Source organism: Mandrillus leucophaeus, unplaced genomic scaffold, assembly GCF_000951045.1.
Source record: "Mandrillus leucophaeus isolate KB7577 unplaced genomic scaffold, Mleu.le_1.0 Scaffold309, whole genome shotgun sequence".
Taxonomy (NCBI): Eukaryota; Metazoa; Chordata; class Mammalia; order Primates; family Cercopithecidae; genus Mandrillus; species Mandrillus leucophaeus.
The window spans coordinates 2049707-2070737 of NW_012103243.1; the positions used below are offsets into that span (position 1 = coordinate 2049707).

At 34.8% G+C, this 21031-nt stretch overlaps 1 protein-coding gene across 2 annotated transcripts in view; it reads left to right on the plus strand.

Moving 5' to 3' along the window:
- The window catches only part of GPATCH2 (G patch domain containing 2), a 202260-nt gene that overhangs the window by 5666 nt on the left and 175563 nt on the right, over positions 1–21031 (plus strand). Inside the window, exons 2-6 of one of the 2 annotated variants that reach the window (XM_011987379.1) lie at positions 4820–5536; positions 11143–11204; positions 14405–14587; positions 15071–15150; positions 15279–17300. In XM_011987379.1, the coding sequence (XP_011842769.1) occupies positions 4820–5536; positions 11143–11204; positions 14405–14587; positions 15071–15150; positions 15279–15311 (1075 nt within the window). In that variant the 3' untranslated portion in view covers positions 15312–17300. Of the gene's footprint in view, positions 1–4819; positions 5537–11142; positions 11205–14404; positions 14588–15070; positions 15151–15278; positions 17301–21031 lie in introns of those variants that run through there. The other variant, XM_011987376.1, reaches the window with a different exon arrangement.

Genomic DNA, 21031 nt, shown 5'->3' on the forward strand with positions numbered 1-21031 from the left:
ATCAACTTCCAGTTCTTAGGGTAGATTAAGCAGTAAATTAGGACTAAAGCTTCTTCCTGATTCTTCTTCCTTGAACCAGAAATATTTGAAAGAAAAACACTTAAACATCCACTTTTAGGAAAGCCTTTTTCTGAATTTATTAGAGCCTGCTGATAAGGAGCAAAAGGATAATAGTTCACTTATGTACTGGGTATTGGGTAGAAGAAGTGAAACAAACTTGATGTTTGACCTAAAATTTTTAAATAAAGCTTGCATATCAAGTCTTGGATTGATCATACATTTTATATTGCTCAGCATAATCCAATACCACCTGAAAAAACAAAGTACTCACCTGCCTGAGTCATTTCCTTTCATAAAATCCAACTTTATATAGATGTTGGGGCCATAATTTTGTTTTGGGGTATTCTGTTCATTCAGAGTGTCTTAATAAAAGTATTGATGAACTATTGTTATCTTAGACATTACCCAATATGAACTGTTCCCAGAAGATTTCATTTCCAAATGAGTTCTAAATGAAGAAAAATGGCTTTTACAATTATGAATATAAAAATCTCAAGTTAGTTAAGTGGTACATTCATTGAATTTAGTGTAATTCAAACTTTAAAACTGGTTGTTCAGTAAGTACTGATTTGTATAGAAAACTTCTGTATTTCCAGGTTTCCCCTTTAATAGGAAAGTCTTAAATTTAAGAAACTATCTCTAGGATAAAGTGTTTTCATACATTGGTCTTCTGATACATCAGTGTAAACTGCCACGGCAAAGGAAATAAAAGAGCTATTGGTCATGTGACGGTCTCTTAGGATCACTTTGGTTTTGACCAGCCAGTAGGAGACAAGAGTCTCTCTGCCGCCCAGGCTGGAGTACAGTGGCATGATCTTGGCTCACTACAGCCTCCAGCTCCCGGTTCAAGCGATTCTCCTGTCTCAGCCTCCTGAGTAGCGGAGATTACAGGCATCGCCACCATGCATGGCTAATTTTTGTATATTTAGTAGAGATGGGGTTTCAGCTTGTTGGCCAAGCTGGTCTTGAACTCCTGATCTCAAGTGATCCTGCTGCCTCGGCCTCCCAAAGTGCTGGGATTACAGGCATGAGACACTGTGCCCTGCTGATGCCAGTTTTAACTGAGGGATGTTAGTGAAGCAGCTTGAGGTTAACTGACTATAATATTACTGACTCATTAGCATGGATTTTGGTTGGTATTGACTTGGAGAAGAGTCTAGTTATTTGAAACTGAAGGGGAAAAAGGTAATTTGAACTCTGAGTAGGACTTGTTAAATCTATATTTTTTCTGTGTTTTTATAGGATATTTTTAAAAAGCTTTTAAAAGTAATATGTAGTTGGTTCATATTTGAGTGACATCATGGAATAAATTGGATTCTTCTAATTACAGTATTTTTTAAAATATGGTTTTTTTGTTTGTTTTTTGAGATGGAGTTTTGCTCTTTTCATCCAGGCTGGAGTACAATGGTGTGATCTCAGCTCGCTGCAACCTCCGCCTTCTGGGTTCAAGCACTTCTCCTGCCTAAGCCTCCCGAGTCGCTAGGATTACAGGCGCCCACCAGCACACCAGCCTAATATTTGTATTCTTAGCAGAGATGGGGTTTCACGATGTTGGCCAGGCTGGTCTCAAACTCCTGACCTCAGGTGATCTGCCCGCCTCAGCCTCCCAAAGTGCTGGGATTACAAGCATGAGCCACCGCCCCCAGCCTAAAAATATGTTTTATTTTCTCTCAAGAGAAGCAAGATAAAGTCAAATAAGGCTGACACAGTTTTCATGAGATTCTAGAGAAATTTTGTCTATATAACTGCTAATATTACTAAGAATGAAATTTGTTAGTATTAGTATTAGTATTTTATTAAACTATTGGTTACAGCAATACTTTTTAAACAAAATTAATTGAAGAGTATCAGATTTTGATGGACTGTATCAGGTGTACTAACCTTTTTCTAATGTTAGTACTATAAATTTTCTGTGCTACAGTAAAGCACTAAATTGTAATATCCAAAATAAACTGACTTTAATTAGATATTATATTCATACATCGAGTTAATTTCATGTTTTATTATTTTGAACTGGCCATTCACCCATTGATAAGAAAACCCTGTCTTCCAAGAGTAAGTTACTCCAGAACTAGATAATAGAGAGAAAGGATACTAATTTTAATACATGTTAAAGTGGCTTCAAGTGAATTTTTTTTAAGGTGCAATATTATATTCAGAGACAATAGGTCTTTCAGACTATATTTCTTTTAATGAAATAATGTCAAAGGAAAAGAACACAATATTCATTGTTTTAAGGGAAAAGGGCATTTGTTGACATAGATAATAGAAAAAAGATTCATTTGGCTTATCAATGTAGTCAAAAGTTGTAGCCTCTGTTTTGTTTGGCTTAAAGCTAATTCCTATGTGATACATATTTCTTTTAATCAAATTCAGTGTTGTAAATCCTGATTTGTGGGGCTGGGCATGGTGGCTCACGCCTATAATTCCAGCATTGAGAAGCATGGCGGGTGGATCACTTGAGGTCAGGAGTTCGAGATCAGCCTGACCGACATGGCGAAACCCTGTCTCTACTAAAAAATACAAGAATTAGCCGGGCATGGTGGCATGCGCCTGTAATCCCAGCTACTCGGGAGGTTAAGGCAGGAGAATCACTTGAAACTGGGAGACAGAAGTTGCAGGGAGCCGAGATCATGCCACTGTACTTCAGCCTAGATAACAGAGCGAGACTCCGTCTCAAACAAACAAACACAAAAAAACCTGAGTTGTATATAATATCCTTAGAAAGGAAAAATCAAATCTCAGTGGCCCTCCAGAGTTTATTTAAAATAGATATGTGAATCACCACATTTTTTAAAAAGCTGTATGCATTACATTTTTTGTTTATATTAAATACATTCAGAATGCCTACAGAAATAAATCTAGAAAATACCAATTCACATTAACCGAACGCAATGCCATGTTACTTAGTTGCTCACAGTGTACATTTTACTAACTAGTACAGGATTGGTTCTTTGAGCTCAGTTTACTTTCACCAGCTATACCACCCTGTCCCTTGTGTTGATTCAGGTCTTTCACCTCTTTTTTTTCTATTCAAAACAATATAATAGCTCCCTATGAGTCATTTGGGTTTTACATAGATGTATATTAAATCTGTCTTGAGGATTACAGTAATGCTACCTGGTGCTAAATTAATCATAAACAAAAATACAAACTGGCTACTGGGATTGTGTCGCTGATCTTGGCTGTAGTTTGTTCTCGTTGGAGCTCTGAAACCTGATTGCTGGAGTTTGAATCCTCTCTCCACTACTTAGATGCATCACATTGCGACAGAAATCTTTTGGCCTTTGTGTATTTCATCTCCCACCTCATAGGGTTATTGTGTGAGAATGAAATGAAATAATGCATGTAAAACACTTAGGAATGGGTCTGGCAAATAGTAAATACACAAATGTTAGCAGGCGTATGTATGCATCACATTATAAATGGTAAATCCAGTTGAATCACAATGTGTGTTGTTTTTAGGTTATCATTAAAATGAAAACACAAAAGTTGAAAGATGTTATAAGGAACTTGCAAAAGCCTGAAATTATTGACTGTTGGAGACTATACATGACTGTAGAGACTATATAGACCACAGATCAGCAGACTATAACCAGTTATAACTTGATTCTATAAATAAAACTTTATTAGAACACAGCCATACCCATTTATTTATGTATTGCTTGTGGCTATTTTTGCATTACAGTGGCAAGTTGAGTAATTGTGGGAGACCCAATGGCCTGCAAAGCCTAGAGTATTTACTAGCAGGCCAGTTACATAAAAGTGTGCCTACTCCTGCTGTAGGCTCTAGAAGCTCTGTATGACTGTTGAGAATATTTCAATCCCTAGGTGCCTCTAGATCTCGATTTGACCAATGATTGCCTGTGGCCTTCATAAGAAGGGTGCAAATCTCAATTATCTGTGATGTTTAAAAAATAAAACCAGATACCTTGGCTCTATGTCACACCAACTAATTTAAAATCTTTGGGAATTGGGTTTTAAAAGGACAAGTATAATTTATAAAAATTCCCAAAGAATGCTGATGCTTATCCTTGCTGACTACTGAAAAATTTTCATACTAGTAATATAGTTTAATGCTCTTAAAAAAGGAAAGCCTAAGAAATTGCTTCAGAGTGAAGTAATGATGGGCCCTTTTAAACCCATGAGACTGCAATTTGAATGCGAATGTAGTTTCTGCTTCACTGGGTTAAGAGATTAGTGTGGCCTAAATAAATGCATGGTGTTGGTTAAGCTTTCACATATATTACTAATCCTGAAACTACCTGTCTGTCTTTCTAACTGCCTCTTATATGATGGCAGTCACTGGTTAGAACACATGGTGAATAGAAGATTTCATGTTTCTTTTTTTACTTAGAGATTAGTGGGCGAAGAGGGGACTGAGAAAGTTCTTTCTGTATCTGCTGTAGGAAAACTGGCTCTAGAAAAGGGGTAGGAGTGGGCCAGCGGATAGGGATTTAAACAGAACTTTTCCATAATTATACAGTAAAAATATAAAAGTACTGGGATCTTTCATTGCTCATAAGCTTATTCTATCTTGGAAGTAATTCCTATGTTTAATAAAATAACTTATATAAGAAGAGGCCTAAAATGAATCAATATTTAAAACTGTAATATCTTGGATAGGAAAATTAGCTTTGAAACATTTTGTAATCATTATTAATTTTTGTCAAATTTAGAATGAATTGTCTGTTATAGAAAACGAGGTTATTGTGGTTAAGATTGACTATTTTCTTTTTTCTTTCTCTAAAAAATGAAGGCATTTCAGTAGAACCATGGAGGAGCTGGTTCACGACCTTGTCTCAGCATTGGAAGAGAGCTCAGAGCAAGCTCGCGGTGGATTTGCTGAAACAGGAGACCATTCTCGAAGTATATCTTGCCCTCTGAAACGCCAGGCAAGGAAAAGGAGAGGGAGAAAACGGAGGTCCTATAATGTGCATCACCCGTGGGAGACTGGTCACTGCTTAAGTGAAGGCTCTGATTCTAGTTTAGAAGAACCAAGCAAGGACTATAGAGAGAATCACAATAATAATAAAAAAGATCACAGTGACTCTGATGACCAAATGTTAGTAGCAAAGCGCAGGCCATCATCAAACTTAAATAATAATGTTCGAGGGAAAAGACCTCTGTGGCATGAGTCTGATTTTGCTGTGGACAATGTTGGCAATAGAACTCTGCGCAGGAGGAGAAAGGTAAAACGCATGGCAGTAGATCTCCCACAGGACATCTCTAACAAACGGACAATGACCCAGCCACCTGAGGGTTGTAGAGATCAGGACATGGACAGTGATAGAGCCTACCAGTATCAAGAATTTACCAAGATCAAAGTCAAAAAAAGAAAGTTGAAAATAATCAGACAAGGACCAAAAATCCAAGATGAAGGAGTAGTTTTAGAAAGTGAGGAAACGAGCCAGACCAATAAGGACAAAATGGAATGTGAAGAGCAAAAAGTCTCAGATGAGCTCATGAGTGAAAGGTGACTTTTATGTTCTCTAAATATAAAAATATTTGTCTCCAGTGTTTGTGGTTGAATGTTTTATATTTTAATTAATTCTATTTTTAAATAATTATAAGTTGTAATAATGATAGTGATATTACTGTTTAACTATGGTTATATTTCCTTATAATTTATGATGTTTAGCACAAAGCAAAATTGCTTATTTGATTTATACAAAATCTTTTGATTATATTATAATGACTCAGTTTTCAGCTACCAGGAGAAAAGGAAATGGATTTTCAGTGAAAAGAATGTGCTTTTGAATAACAGCACGTTTGTAACTCAGAATTGGATATATAATTATTTATATGTTTAATTATAGACCTTTAGCTTTTGGTACTTTTTAGAGTGTCACAATTCATTAATCTATTCTGATTCTTGAAAATCAAAAGTTTATACCACTTCAACGTGTGTGGCTTGACATAAAAAATCTGTAACTTTCTAGGAATTCTGATCACTTAAGAATTGTAAAACCTAATTTATAGGCTAGAAACACCTGGTTTTGTCATTAGAAAAATAGGAAAAACAATGGTCCTGTGGCAGTTAGTCTAATCTGTCTATTCTAGGAAGCAGGTATACTATAATGATAGTTGTTAAGTACTATTTTGACAGCATCAAAAGGTAAGTGATCATTTTTCTTTTATACTGAAGTTATGAAGTGATGTTACTTGCAAGAAATGAGAATGTGTTAACACTTCATCCTTTTAGGCATGGGTCTGCAAAACCAAATGCAGAACTATGAGCCAGAAAAAAACAGTCTGTAAAAATGGTCTGAGAAAGAGTATTTGATTTTTAATTTGTAGGACTGGTTTCTTTTTTCTTTTTTTTTTTTGAGATAGAGACTCACTCTGTTTCCCAGGCTGGAGTGCAAGGGTGCGATCTCAGCTCATTGCAACCTCCACTTCCTGGGTTCAGGTGATTCTCCTGCCTCAGCCTCCAGAGTAGCTGGGATTACAACACCATGCCTGGCTACTTGTTTTTGTATTTTTAGTAGAGACGGCTTTTCACCATGTTGGCCAGGCTGGTCTTGAACTCCTGACCTCAAGTGATTCACCTGCCTTGGCCTCCCAAGGGCTGGGATCATTTTAATCATGTGACTTGTGGTGAGCTCTCAATCTTTTATTTGGTTTTTATTTTTTATTTTTTTGTTTTTGTTTTTTGTTTTTTTTTTTGCTTGTAAATGTGAGTGGGACGTGGTAAAAGTTTATGGAATTATCCTTTTATTAGGCATGGTGTGCTAGTCATATAATTTTTCTAAAGAAGTAAAAATTACTTACATAAAAAATATGTGGCTGAGCATGGTGGCTCATTCCTTTAATCCCAGCACTTTGGTAAGCTGAGGCTGGTGGATCACCTGAGGTCAGGAGTTTGAGACCAGCCAGACCAATATGGTGAAACCCCATCTCTACTAAGGATACAAAAATTAGCTGAGTGTAGTGATGTGCGCCAGTAGTCCCAGCTACTTAGGAGGCTGAGGCAGGAGAATCACTTGAACCTGGGAGGTAGAGGTTATAGTGAGCCAAGATCACACCACTGCAACAGAGCAAGACTCCATCTCAAATAAATAAATGAATAAATAAATAAGTTTCCAGAGGGCTTTGAAAAGTTTATGGTATCTGTTTTTCTTGCAAGAAAATTGTCATTTTTATATGGAAATAAGTATTATTTGTATTGGGCCATTGTGACTTAAGACCACTCAACCTTACTTGAAAGTACTTGTCTGACTTAATTACCGGGAGGGACAGTACATGGCAGAAGATATAACATACTCAATTCTGGATTATTCACAATTAGATTACCAGCTTTTTGGATTCATTGTGCAACGCCCCCCCCCGCCCTGCCTTTTTTAAAATTTCTGGCTTTTATTGATCTGCTTTTTTATAGGACATGTAACTGGCAATGGAAATGAGATCAAACTCTCGTTTTTCATTTCTTTTCATTGTAAAACGTATTTGAGTATCCACTAGGCATGATCAGGCTACCTAGCAGTCCACAAACAGCCCAGGTACACATTTTCAGAGTATGTTTTTTACTCTTGAATCAATGTTAAAAAATATATTTTCTCTGATGTAAAACTTATTTATAAACTATTTTCTGTTGTCACTTAAGAGTTAGGTGCAAATTCCTTCCGTGCAAAGATTGCTAAATATTTAAGGTATTTTGGTAACAAGTATAAGTGTTTTCAAGATTACTTCCAAAGCTTTCCTACTACAAAAAGCTTTATATTTCATTGGGGTTGATTTATAAATAAGAGAAACTTCACTGTGTGGAGTGTGTGTGTGTGTGTGTGTGTGTGTGTGTGTGTGTGTGTCAGATTTAACAAACATTTGATGATTAACTACTATTTACTCTTCACTGGTGGCACCTGGACTAATAATGGAGACTCAGTTCTCAACAGCTGCATAGTCTGGAATAGCCAGACAAGCAAATGATGAAAATGAAATGTGCTGAGTGAAAAGTATTAGTGAAGGAAGACTTCCTAAGGGAGCTGTGCTTTAAAGCAAGTACTAAGACTTGTTCAGGAATTGAAGGAGTCAAGAGAGGGAAATGGCATCTATAGGTAGAGAGCGAATAGCTTGTGCAAAGGCATGAATTGTGAAACGAAAGTGGTGTATTTGGGGAAGTGTACATACTTCGTTTTTACCAGAAATAAAATGGGATCAGAATTATGGCAAAAAGCATTTCTCAGAGGTCTATGTGCTACAGTAAATAGTTTGGATTTTATCATCTTATAGTCAATGGGATCAGTGAAGAATTTTTAACAGTGAAGAAACTCAAGTTGATTTACATTTTTTCAAGACAGTGTGATCTTTACAGCTGTATTTTATCTTTGACCTCCGGTCCATGCTTAAGTGGGAGGTGAATTATGATATGATAGCAGAGAGAACTAAGTATTTGAGAGTATTTGAGACCAATTTTAAGAGTTAGAATCGACGGGAGGCTGACTGACTGTATTTGGGAGGATGAATGAGAAAGAGGACTCTACAGAAAATATAGGAATTGAACAAATTGGGGCAAGTGATTGGTATTAGTGTACATATATTTGTTCATCTAGCATATATGGAATATATTCTCATCCAAATACCATGTTATAACATTCACTCCAAAAAGGTGAATCTCCTAGGAAAGGGTGTTGTTGGAGATAAGCCGTAATGACTGTCAACTGCTGAAAGTAAAAGGCTTGCTTCTATTTAAGTTCTTGTTCTGATTTATTGAACATAGAAATACATACGTAATGTACACGGAGCGACTCTGGATACCAATGAGGTGAAATGTTAATAAAGATACATGTTGTATACATACATGCCAACATACCTCAAAGTAGGACAAGCATCATTAAGGACTAAGAGCTGGAAGAGAGGGAATCCTGATTTCTTTATATCTTCAAGAGCTTGGACAGGTGGAGAGGGAAAAGAGTGGAGATAGGCATACCGCTGTGAAAAGAACATAAACAAAAGGACCAGAGATGGGAATAAGAAGATTTAGATGGAGGCCCATCCATAGAAAGTCTTGAAATCTAAATCTAAATTTAATTCAACAAGTGTTGAAGTAATTTTAGATTTTTAAATAGAAGACTGTTCTATAATGTACACGTGTGTGTGTGTACATACTTTATCAACTACTTTTTTGAATAGATATAAATTTACAGAAAAGTTATAAAGATAGTTCGGAGAGTTCATGTATATCACATTCCCATATATCCCAAATCCACTTTCCCCTGTTGTTAATGTTGTACATTACTGTGGTTAATCTCTCACAATTAATGAAACAAAATTGATACATTTGTAAGTAAAGTTCACAGTTTATTAGAATTTCCTGTGCTATTATTTAATATTCTTTTTTTGATTTCAGAATATTATATTGCCTTTAGTCAACTTGTTTTATTTTGAAAAGATGAACCTAGCTGTATGTAGAATAGATTAGAGCGGGGTAAATCTGAATTCAGATTAGAAGATCATGGTCTAGAAAAAATAGCTTATCAATTCATAATGCTTTGTCTGCAAATCTGAACTCTGAAAAGTTATGAAAAACTAATTTATTTGTGGCCAGATTTAATTTGACCTGTACTTAGTGTGGATATTCATTCATTTAATTGAAAAAATATATATTAATCTGTTTTATGGAGTACTATCCCAGACTCCTCTGAGGCAGTCTAGAATATACCTTGCTAAAATTGGAATAATTCAGAATTTTAAATACATTTTGCCTCAAGGGTTTCAGAAAAGGAACTGTGACCTGAGGTATATATAAGACCCTTCATTTGAGTTGTGTTAATGGGGGGCACACGGGAAAGAGAAGAGTATCAATAGTAGTTTAGACAGCAAAATGTCAGAAAGATAGTTTCTGAGGTGATTTTAATACTCTCATATTGTGGTGCATAGAAGACCATATATATTTGTAAATAAGAAAATATGGTTGTGATGCTCTTCGAGAATTTTTTTTTCATTACCAATTGCACAATATAGGGAGCTTCATACAGCACTTAATTTGGAAGAAAGCTAGGGAGAGGTCTAAATTCAGAACTCCTTGGAAGAATGTGCCTCTTAAGAAATTCCTATATTCTTCATTAATATTTATTTTTTAAGAAATCAAACAGAAACTGAAATTATATTCAGAAATTGTATGTGGATTTAGATCTCGCCTATAATTTTAATGCTAAACTTCTCAATTTAAATATTTTAATTAAAAAAGGGATGATTTCCTGATTGGTTAAAATTAAGAATTACAGTAAAAATAAAATACATGAGAATTTTTAAAGAACATCACTAAATTTTCTTTAAAAGCTAAGCCTCTCATTATATGACCTTGTTCTCCTGATATTTTAAACTAGACTATCATATAAGCATTACTTCTATTAGAACTAATAGTAACAGTTTGTTTATGTTATTCAAATATCTACTGTTTGTTTTATTTGTATGTTAGATTTGACTCTGGAGCTTCTGTGGTAGCAATGAGAGCCTGTGTTATTTTTGCACATTCCCCCCTTAATATTTGTAATATTCTTTTATTTTGCTTAAAAGTGACCTTAACTTTGATATAATGAATTATCACCAGTTTAAACTTTTTTCTTCCTTGCAAACTAATAGAGTTGTTGTGAATTCTTAAGTAATGTCTTCTCCAGAATATTTGCAAATGTGGTTATGAAAAGTAATCTTATCCTAGTCCCTTGTATTTCATGTGCTGAAGAAAGACTTAGCCTGCTTTTGATTGAGACTTTTCCCATTTTATTGAGCAGTGGTGTTCCAGGCTCAAGCTGAATTGCATGGCGTAAGAAAGGAGCAGTGAGCATTTGATGAAAACACCTAATAAAATGCATCAATTGTGTCAGCATCTCGTTGCAGTCACATCTGGCTTACTGTCAGGGTCCCATTAGATTCCTGTGGTTTTATGTGCCAAAAATAATATGCTCTGTAGTGAATGGAACCAGGATATTAGCAGTTTGATTTTTTAAAAAATCATCTTATTTTCTTTCAGATCTTTGTCAGGCTTAAGTTCCATCTCTGAGCTGCCATGTCTCTTTAAAATTTTACGACTGAGAGATCAATTGTTCTTTTGATCTGTTTCTTTCTTTTTCCTTATTACAGTGATTCCAGCAGTCTCAGCAGTACTGATGCTGGATTGTTTACCAATGATGAGGGAAGACAAGGTACTGAAATGATATTTTTTTCTCTCTGTGGAAAATCTTCTTCATTCTAAAGTTGTGCTTATTACTTGTTATTTCATAAGTTGATGACTGCAATCCATTTACCTTACACACATTACTTAGTGAACTAGGATTTAGTATCGTAGCTGGTTTTTTATATGCTATGGAAGGTGTCCTGTCTTCATGACCTAAGTAATCGATTATCTCCAAAAGCTAGTATGTAGAGCTAATAATATTAAGGAAGGATTATCTTGTTTGAGAAAGCTTTACGTACCTTTTTGATTTTCTCTCTTTTAGCAAATTTGAAAGAAACCAGTTCTTATTCTCTACCTAATTCCAAATGTACTTAAAACTGTTTAAGCATTCATAAAGGTGGATTTCCAAGTCATTTGTCATTTTTATTCAACTGTGACATTAATTCATTCTATCCAGTTTGTAAGTAATTAGATGATTTTTATGAATTCAATATTGTAAACCGTTAAACAGAAATGTCTTGCAACTTATATGTTTTCCATCTTTGAAACTTCGGGAAGCTTCAGTCATTAACATGGCAGTATTTTGAAGCTATGAAAAATTTAAAACACCCTAATAAGGGGCAGGATTAATCCTTAATAGGATTAATTTCATTTAGTCACACCTGTTCATGATTGTTTCCCTTTTTACACTCCACACAAATCATGAAATTAATACAGACAAATACCTATCACAAACGTTCTCTTCCTTTCTTAAGAATACATTAGAGGAAGACAGTAAGTTCCAAGTGAAAAACACTAACATAAATTTTAAATTATAAATTTATTTAATGATGTTATAAGAAAAGGACAAAGTAGTAGCCGCCTACACTTTTTTTCTTAGTCTGTTCATCCTTTTGGCAGTACAAAAAAATGTAAATGAAGTGATCATTCTTTTCTGCCTACTTGTAAACTATTTGTTTTAGATGAATAGGTACATAACTATTTGAAAGGCCGTGGACTTTGAAGTTGATACTTTGCTGAAATATGTTAGAATGCTGGGGCTAAATGCGAGGGTAACTACTTTGATAATATACTTAAATTCTCATTAAAATACAGATCTTTCCTCAGGATTGTATTATAAACATGATACTGGTAATGAAATAAAATGAAAAAAATATAAAAATAACTTTGACAAGCCTATCAATCTTTGATAAGGGTGGAAGGGCTTACAATGATATGCCAGCATTTACTGTGAACTTACTATGTTTCACATTGCTAAGTGTTTTTCTTGCATTTAAGTTCTTAATTAATTCTTAAAATCCCTTTGAGATTCCCAGTTTTTTAAAATGAAGAAACTGACTCTAATAGAGTAGAAGTAACTTTCCTGGTGTTGCAGAACACTAGAATTCTAATTAGTCTGTCTGACTTCAGAGCAAGTTCTTAACCAATGACTATTTGATTTCCCTATTGAAGAATAAAGTTGTGTATTACATCAAAAATAAAATAACTTTATTTTTCTGTAATAGTGTTGGAATTCAGATATGTAGTAGTCAGTTTCAAGTGAGGCCCTGTTTTTTCTTATGCTTAAACCTGATCTGTGTAAGTTTAATATAAAGCTCAGTGAAAGTCCTGATATCTAAGTGCTGTTAGTTGTGTTTTTTGAAAATTTTTTTTTTATTAATTCCCCAATAGAAACAAGCTGGTGACTCTAGTTTTTGAAATGCCTTTAATTTTTGATTCCATCTTAGTTGAAATATAGCTATTTCTCATAAAATAATTTTCAACTGAAACTTAAGAGTATTTTTAGTTTTCCTTTAAAGACGTTTGTTGAAAGAGATTTTAGAAATCAGAAATATCTTTCTCTAAAGGGAAACAGTTTATGACAATCATGATGACCCTCTTAGAAACCAGAATTAGTGGTGGCTTCTCATAATCAAGGGAAGGAGACTTTAATGAATCTCAGATCATCTTCAAAATGCTATTTGTTTCTTTCTGTTTTTCTTTTCTTTTTTCTCTTTTTTTTTTAACACAAGGTCTCGCCCTGTCATCCAGGCTGGAGTGCTGGTGGTACGATCGTAGCTCACTGTAACCTCAAACTGCTGGGCTCAAGGGATCCTCCTGCCTCAGACTCCCGAGTAGCTAGGAGTACAGGTGCATGTCACCATGCCCGGCTAATTTTTAATCGTTTTAAAATAGGGTCTCGCTATCTTGCCCAGGTTGGTCTGGAACTCCTGACCTCAAATGATCCTCCCACTTTGGCCTCTCAAAGCACTGGGATTACACACATGAGCCACCATACCTGGCCTGTCTCTCTTTCTTTTAAAAGCCATCTGTCTTCTGTATTTTTGTCTCTTCATAACTACTTTTTCTTCAAAAAACAAAATACTAATTCTCACCTATGGCACATTTCAAACTGAATTTTCAATTGATCATTTATTGTTCCATGGTTACACTCATGGATGTTCCCAAAAGTCAGAATTATTGGATAGTGTTGGGCAAAAACATCTCACTTATTTTATATACTTTCTTCATAAACTCTAAGGTATTGTCACTTTTCATTTAAAATCAACTTTTTCAAAACTATTTCTTAATTAGCTTAATGGGATTAATTTCATTTAGTCACATCTGTTCATGATTGTTTCCCCTTTTATACTCCATACAAATCATGAAATTAAGCTAATTATATACCCATATCTGCTGCAAAGCAAGGGTTCTACAGTTTTAACACTTTTTAATTCCCGGGAGCAGATTAAGGTTTGTTTTTTCTTAATGTGGAAGGGGTAGTAACTTAAATGGATTTTCTAATAGGTTTTGCCAAAGGATTAACCAGCTTATTATTGTTTTTCACATTTTAAAATTGGTTCGAAAACATAAAATTTTGTGTTTTTGTTGCCGACAGTTTCTTACAGTCTTAAGATAATATTTCTTAGGTAAAGCTGTGGTATAAAATAAAAAGTTTTCCTTATAGATTATATATGCAGTTATCAAATAAAACATAGGATCCCCAATTAAATTTAAATTGTAGGTAAATAACACGTAATTTTTTAGTACAAGTATGTCCCATGCAGTACTTAGACATATTTCCACTAAAAATTTAATGCAAGTATTGTATACTTATATTAAAAGTTAGTCATTGATCTTAAATTCAAATTTAACTGCCATCTTGTATTTTTATTACGTAAGACTAATTGTGTAACTGGATGATAAAACTGAATCTTTGGTGGGGGGGGGTTTCTTGTATTTATACAGGTGATGATGAACAGAGTGACTGGTTCTACGAAAAGGAATCAGGTGGAGCATGTGGTATCACTGGAGTCGTGCCCTGGTGGGAAAAGGAAGATCCTACTGAGCTAGACAAAAATTTACCAGATCCTGTCTTTGAAAGTATCTTAACTGGTTCTTTTCCCCTTATGTCACACTCAAGCAGAAGAGGTCAGTAGCATTGGCTCCCTGGTGGGTATAATGGGTTTAAGGTCAATCTAGGAATATTCATTCAAAGAAGATAAGATAAAGTGGAAATTAGAGAATATAAAGACGATGCTGTAAAGAAATATATTGGCCACTAATATAGCTACTACATTTATCATGCTTTCAAATTATTTGAAAAATTGACTTGCTTTCTTGCTAGACTTATTGAGAAAATGTTGAAATGATAGGAACATGAATTGGGAGAAAAGAAAATGGGTATTTATTACTCTAGTGATTAAACACTGGTTAGTTAAGGGCTGACTACATTAGTACTTTGCTAGGTATTGCTCCAGTTTCTTTAAGTGTGAGTTTTGCATTTTCCCAAATAATATTCATGGCATTCACCGCCACCACCAACTTACTTTTCATTCTCTATTGATAGGATCTTCTTCTTCTATGCTTCAGCGATCATAGAAAACTTCTAAATTGAGTACTTTGATTTTCCAGGTTTCCAAGCTAGACTCAGTCGCCTTCATGGAATGTCTTCAAAGAATATTAAAAAATCTGGAGGGACTCCAACTTCAATGGTAGGCATACTTTTTTTGTGTAATTGTCATGTTTGGAAATGTTTCCATTTCTATGGAATAAAAAGCCACATCCTCATCCTTTATTCATATTCTAATGTTAAACTTAAAAATAATCCATTTTTTTGTAGGCTACAAACTGGACCAGTGAGATTCCCCTATAAACCAAATCTTCTAATGCTAATAAATTAGTTACGTTTTGAACATCTGGGGAATGACATTCGAGGGAACCTGGCTCCTGTCCTCTTCCCTGGAGGAATATCATTGAAGTGAGAGCCTCTTTGATGAAAAGATGGGGCTGTTTTTGCTGGAGGACTGGTATTCTAACTTTTAGTCAGAAGTGAACCTGACGGGGGAGGCTTTCTAGGGATCTAGGTTGGCCCAGGGTGGATAGAAACTACTGTAAATTATATATTTTTCTCTTTTATGATTTTTTTTTACATTGAATCCATTTATGTATACTTGCTTTGCCAAAATGCTAACAAAGCTAGAAAATTTTAAACTTCCAGATCTGACAAGTATTCCTTAATGTTTATATTGTGACTGATTAAGAATTAATTTTTACATATCTGACTGTTGTAAATAAAAATCGTGATGCGTTGACATATATGGTTCATTTTTAGAGAAGTCTTATATAACCAGCATTATTTAAAATATTTGCATTTTACTCAGGGTATTTTAACAAGGGCTAAGATGAGTAGTAGGTGAGGTTGATAATCTTTGCTGGAGTTTGTATTTTGTTCAGCTTCCTTTCTACTTGGGTAATCTGCTCTGTATTGCAAACTCATTGTATTTTATAGTATAGCTTTTATTGTACTGCAAAAATCATCCTCGTTCTAAATTAGCCACAGTGATAACTAGTCTGCAGTAGTAGAAGCATTTACCTTTTAAATTACCTGCTTTGTCTGATACCTGAAACACATCAAAATTATTATTTTGGTTTAGAGCTTAATGAAACATGTGAAAGCTGGTATTTTTAACAAATACTGTGTGATTCTGAATCATATTGTCATGTTTAAAAGTGAGAGCTGCTTGTACATCTTTAGAATGGCAGACCATATGTGTCACTGTGAGTGTCAGAAATACTTGCATGAGCTCATTTTCACCAACCGGGGGGAAAATGTAATGTTTCTATTGATGGTATAATTTAGACACTATAATAAGTTCAGACCATTTGAGTTCTTCAAAATGGTTATATTAAAATGATATTTTTATTAAGCTTCAATAATGAAAATGTGATTTAATATGTGTATTTTTATATTATTGTATGGATTAATTGTTAATTCAGCATTTAATGGCTAACTTAAATATGATTGGAAAAGAAACTTCAAGTTGCCATTGCTTTTACCTAAAGTTTTTAAAATCTGAAAGATTTTAGCAAATGCATTAAGCAGGAATGTGTGACATCTCCTTTTAGATTGCTTGTCTAATTTGGAGAGATTAAAAATGGTAAAATGCAACTTTGAGTCTCTTTACCTTTGCATATTTAAAGTGATATTTAAAGGTACAATAGTGTGGTGTTGGTAATTGTAAGTAAGCTTTTCTGTGCTGTGTCTTTGGAGTAAAAATTCATGTTTTTTTTCTGAATTACATAAATGCTTTTGTTCTATTTTGTATAATGACTGTCTTTTAGATCTGAATAAGTCACTTTAAAACCTTGGCCTATGAACTTTGCCTTATCAATCATGAATCTAGATGAATGCTATCTAGTTCTTGGTTCAGTTTTACCTATTTTTATTTTTGGTTCACTGCTTGCTTGAGCATAGCTGGGATTTGTAGCCCATTTTCTAGGCTTATTGCAATCTCACTGTGGTATTTTATAGAAGCTATTACAACTGATAGGCTAGCTTCATGGTATTGATGATACATGGCTTAACCATACTAAAAGCTGCCTTCCCTCTCTAAATTGTAAAAAGGTGATTAAGTTTCACTTGATGGAGATATACTATATATGTGTGTTTATCATGGAACTAGTGCATTAGGCCATAAACTGTTTTTCTGGTCTATGTTTTTTGTATTTAAAATTTTACTGAAGACAATGGACTCCTTTGGGTTTTCTTTCTTTCAACCCTGAATTGTCCTTGTTTGGATTTTTAAGTACTGTAATTTTTTTTTTTTTCCAATAAAATCTCTGACTTGGGCAAGAAAGGTAAGAGTTCCAATTTGTGCTGATATTTCTCTGATTTCCTTTGCTAAGTTTTTGTTGTTGTTCTTGTTGCTTATGCTGTTTATATTATGTATAACTATAATATGTAGTTTTAAAAATCATAAGCTCGACCGGGCGCGGTGGCTCAAGCCTGTAATCCCAGCACTTTGGGAGGCCGAGACGGGCAGATCACGAGGTCAGGAGATCGAGACCATCCTGGCTAACACGGTGAAACCCCGTCTCTACTAAAAAATACAAGAAACTAGCCGGGCGAGTTGGCGGGCGCCTGTAGTCTCAGCTGCTCGGGAGGCTGAGGCAGGAGAATGGCATAAACCCGGGAGGCAGAGCTTGCAGTGAGCCGAGATCACCCCACTGCACTCCAGCCTGGGCAACAGAGCGAGACTCTGTCTCAAAAAAATAAAAAATAAAAAAATATATAAAAATCATAAGCTTACAAAACAGTCATCTTTACACAGTACCCATGACATCTGGTAATAAGAAGTGAAATTTAATGGCCTTAAACTTTCACACTGGAAAGCCAGATTGTTTTTAAGACATATTAATTTTCTGAGCAAAGTCAAACACATAGAACTGCAACCCATTAAACAGAAGGCCAACAAAAGGTTTCTTAAGCAGATGAATGATGACTGCATAAGTATAATGAGGTAGTATCTTTGAAGTATAATGATAGAGGGAGAATCTTTTACTGAAATATCTATGTAAACTTTTTTGGGGGCAAGTTTTCAGTTGTACTATAGTTGATTCTGACTATTTGCCATAATTGTATTCTATACATTTGCTGAAAACATTGAATTAGGGAATACTGAATCATGGCTCCTAAGGGAAAGACAGAGTTAGGTTCCTGCGAGCCTCTGGTCACAACATTTTTACCAACTGATCAATAGATAACCTTGTTTTGTTTTACGTTTGTGTTTAAAGATATTTAATATATATTGTTGATGTACTAACATTGAACTCATGGCCAATAGCACTATAACTTATGTCTGAACAAAGCTTATCAAGTCTTTTCTCTATAAGGCACATCCCAGCCTTCTTGCACTTAGGAGCACTAGACGGCGTTTCTCAGCACTATAGAAGGGGCTATTTAAAACAGAATAATCACCCACAAAAAGCACAGCAATGTAAAAAAAAATCTGGTACTAATTTAGACTACAGAAAGGACATGTGTTTACAGTATGATGGTTTAAACAAGTAGGAAGAAAGTCACCTCGCTGACCTCTGGTAGGAATGCACATGTATATCAGGCAACTCAACATTTTTCACCACTCTGTACATGTTACTGAATGACTACAATAGTCAGAAATTGTGAGTATTGATTTTGGGTTTAACAAATAAATTTTAGCAAGCAGGCTGACTTAAAAATATGGAATCCACAATGGGAACGAAATTGACTCTATTTAGTTTTATAGAGAGCAAAGTGATATTGTAGAAAATTTATAGATTTTGAAGTCAGACCTTTGTGAATCCACACTCTGATTCTTCTTTTTAGTTTAGTTGTAGTTACATTTTGAACCTTCTTCCCTCCTTTTGTTAAATACCAACAATAGTTACTTTTGCATAAATGTCGTCAGGTTTTTAAATGAGATTATGTATACATAATGGGCCCAGCACCATCTCTGGTGCATAATATATATTAAATAAATGATAGTTACTATTATTAGATATATTAAACACAATACCTGGTACTTAAAGAACTTTTGTATCATGAGTCAAAGTGCAGAATTGTGGACCCTAACCTTTCTGGTTTTTCCTTTTTTTTTTTTTTTTTTTTTTTTTTTTATGAGATGGTTCTTGCTCTGTTGCCCAGGCTGGAGTGCAGTGGCACAATTAAGGCTCACTGCAGCCATGACCTCCCAGTCTCAAGCAATGCTACCACCTCAACCTCCTGAGTAGCAGGGTCTACAGGTGTGCACCAACACATGTGGCTAATTGTTATATTTTTAGTAGAGATGGGGTTTCGCCATGTTGTCCAGGCTGGTATCAAACTCCTGGGCTCAAGCCTCCCAAAGTGTTGGAATTACAGGCGTGAAGCACCGCAACTGGCTTGTTCATATTTTATATAAAATTTGCCTTTACATTTAATATTTAAAGCTTTTTATATGGCATTCTTTTATGTTTCTTTTATACCTCATTTATATTTGAACTAGCCTCTTTTCTTTAATATGGTCTGTGAATCATAGTTTCAAATATTTAGGTTGACAGCCACTCCGCTAAATCTCAAAACTGAACTGCAAACTGAGAAACTGCTCTAAACTCTTCTCCTGACCACAGAGCACATAACCTTCTCCCTCCATCATTTAAGCTAAATGAGTAGCTTAAATGATGGAGGGAGAAGGTCTAATAGCTATTCCTGAACCTATACTGTTCAGGAGATTTGGGTCCTGATCTACTTGACCTGCCTAATTTTTTAAATTAATTATGCTCATGTGCATGCAAACAGAGTCCTGAGATTTTTGTATTGAGAGAAATTACTGTTGCCATCCTAGTAAAGTACCAGTTTGTTAAAACCCAGCTAACTAGCATCTCTTATTCCCCACTTTTAGGAGAATGAAGCAAATGGTAATTAATTTCCAGGGATATGCTGAAGCTATTATCCAGGAGATTCAGCCTGAATCTTTTATATTTCCATAGTTTGTGCATTAAGCTTAATTCAGAATAATATTTCTCAGAATAATGATGCCAGAATCAGTTTTGGGATATAGTACCTATAAAGTGAATCCAAGTAACCTTACATAAGCATACATTCCAGTTAGCCAAGATGTATTCTATTCCTATGCATCCTAAAAAATTAGTGTTTTTTGTAGGTCAGAGCTTTTTAAAATTCTTTTTTGATTTGAATTAATGGTCTTTCAACAAGTGTTACATTGGTCTGCTGAAAATCAGCATTCAAATTGTGTAGTCTTTTGAAAGATCAGGAAATAAATTACTCAGCTTAAAACACAGTTGTTGAAAGTCAACATAAATATTACATAGAAATTTTATATAAGAGTGATAGGAATTTGTTTAAAAGTTTTATAATTGCCTCAGTCCACTTTTCTGTATGGTTGGAATAAGAATACCTTGGTGCTGGTATTGGTGGTTATTCTGCCAAAGAAAATGAATCTGATTTAATTGACTATTTATACGTGTTTATCAAGTTCAAAAATCTGAAAAAAAAAATGTGAACATTAGCTCTTAATCCAATTTATCATGCTACACAAATAATCATACTGTTTACATTCACTATACAAAAACCCTGAACACAATAATTTGTATCTGTTTAGAATCTTGAGTCAGTTCATTCTATAGGAGAAAAAGAATATTGTATTTTCTTCTGTGAAGTCATAGAAAACCAGGATTACATGAGTGGCATTTTGTTAATGACAGTCATACTGTAATGGTTTACTCTGTATGTCTTGCTCAACTTTTGTTGTTTCTTAGGAAACTAGAGTAGGAATATTTAGTCTACTTTATAGCCTTTTACAACAGAAGGGCCATTTAATTTTTTTTTTTTTTTTTTGAGATGGAGTCTCCCTCTGTCGCCCAGGCAGGAGTACAGTGGCGCGATCTGGGCTCACTGCAAGCTCCACTTCCTGGGTTCATGCCATTCTCCTGCCTCAGCCTCTCGAGTAGCTGGGACTACAGGCACCCGCCACCATGCCCGGCTAATTTTTTGTATTTTTAGTAGAAATGGGGTTTCACCGTAGCCAGGATGGTCTCCATCTCCTGACCTTGTGA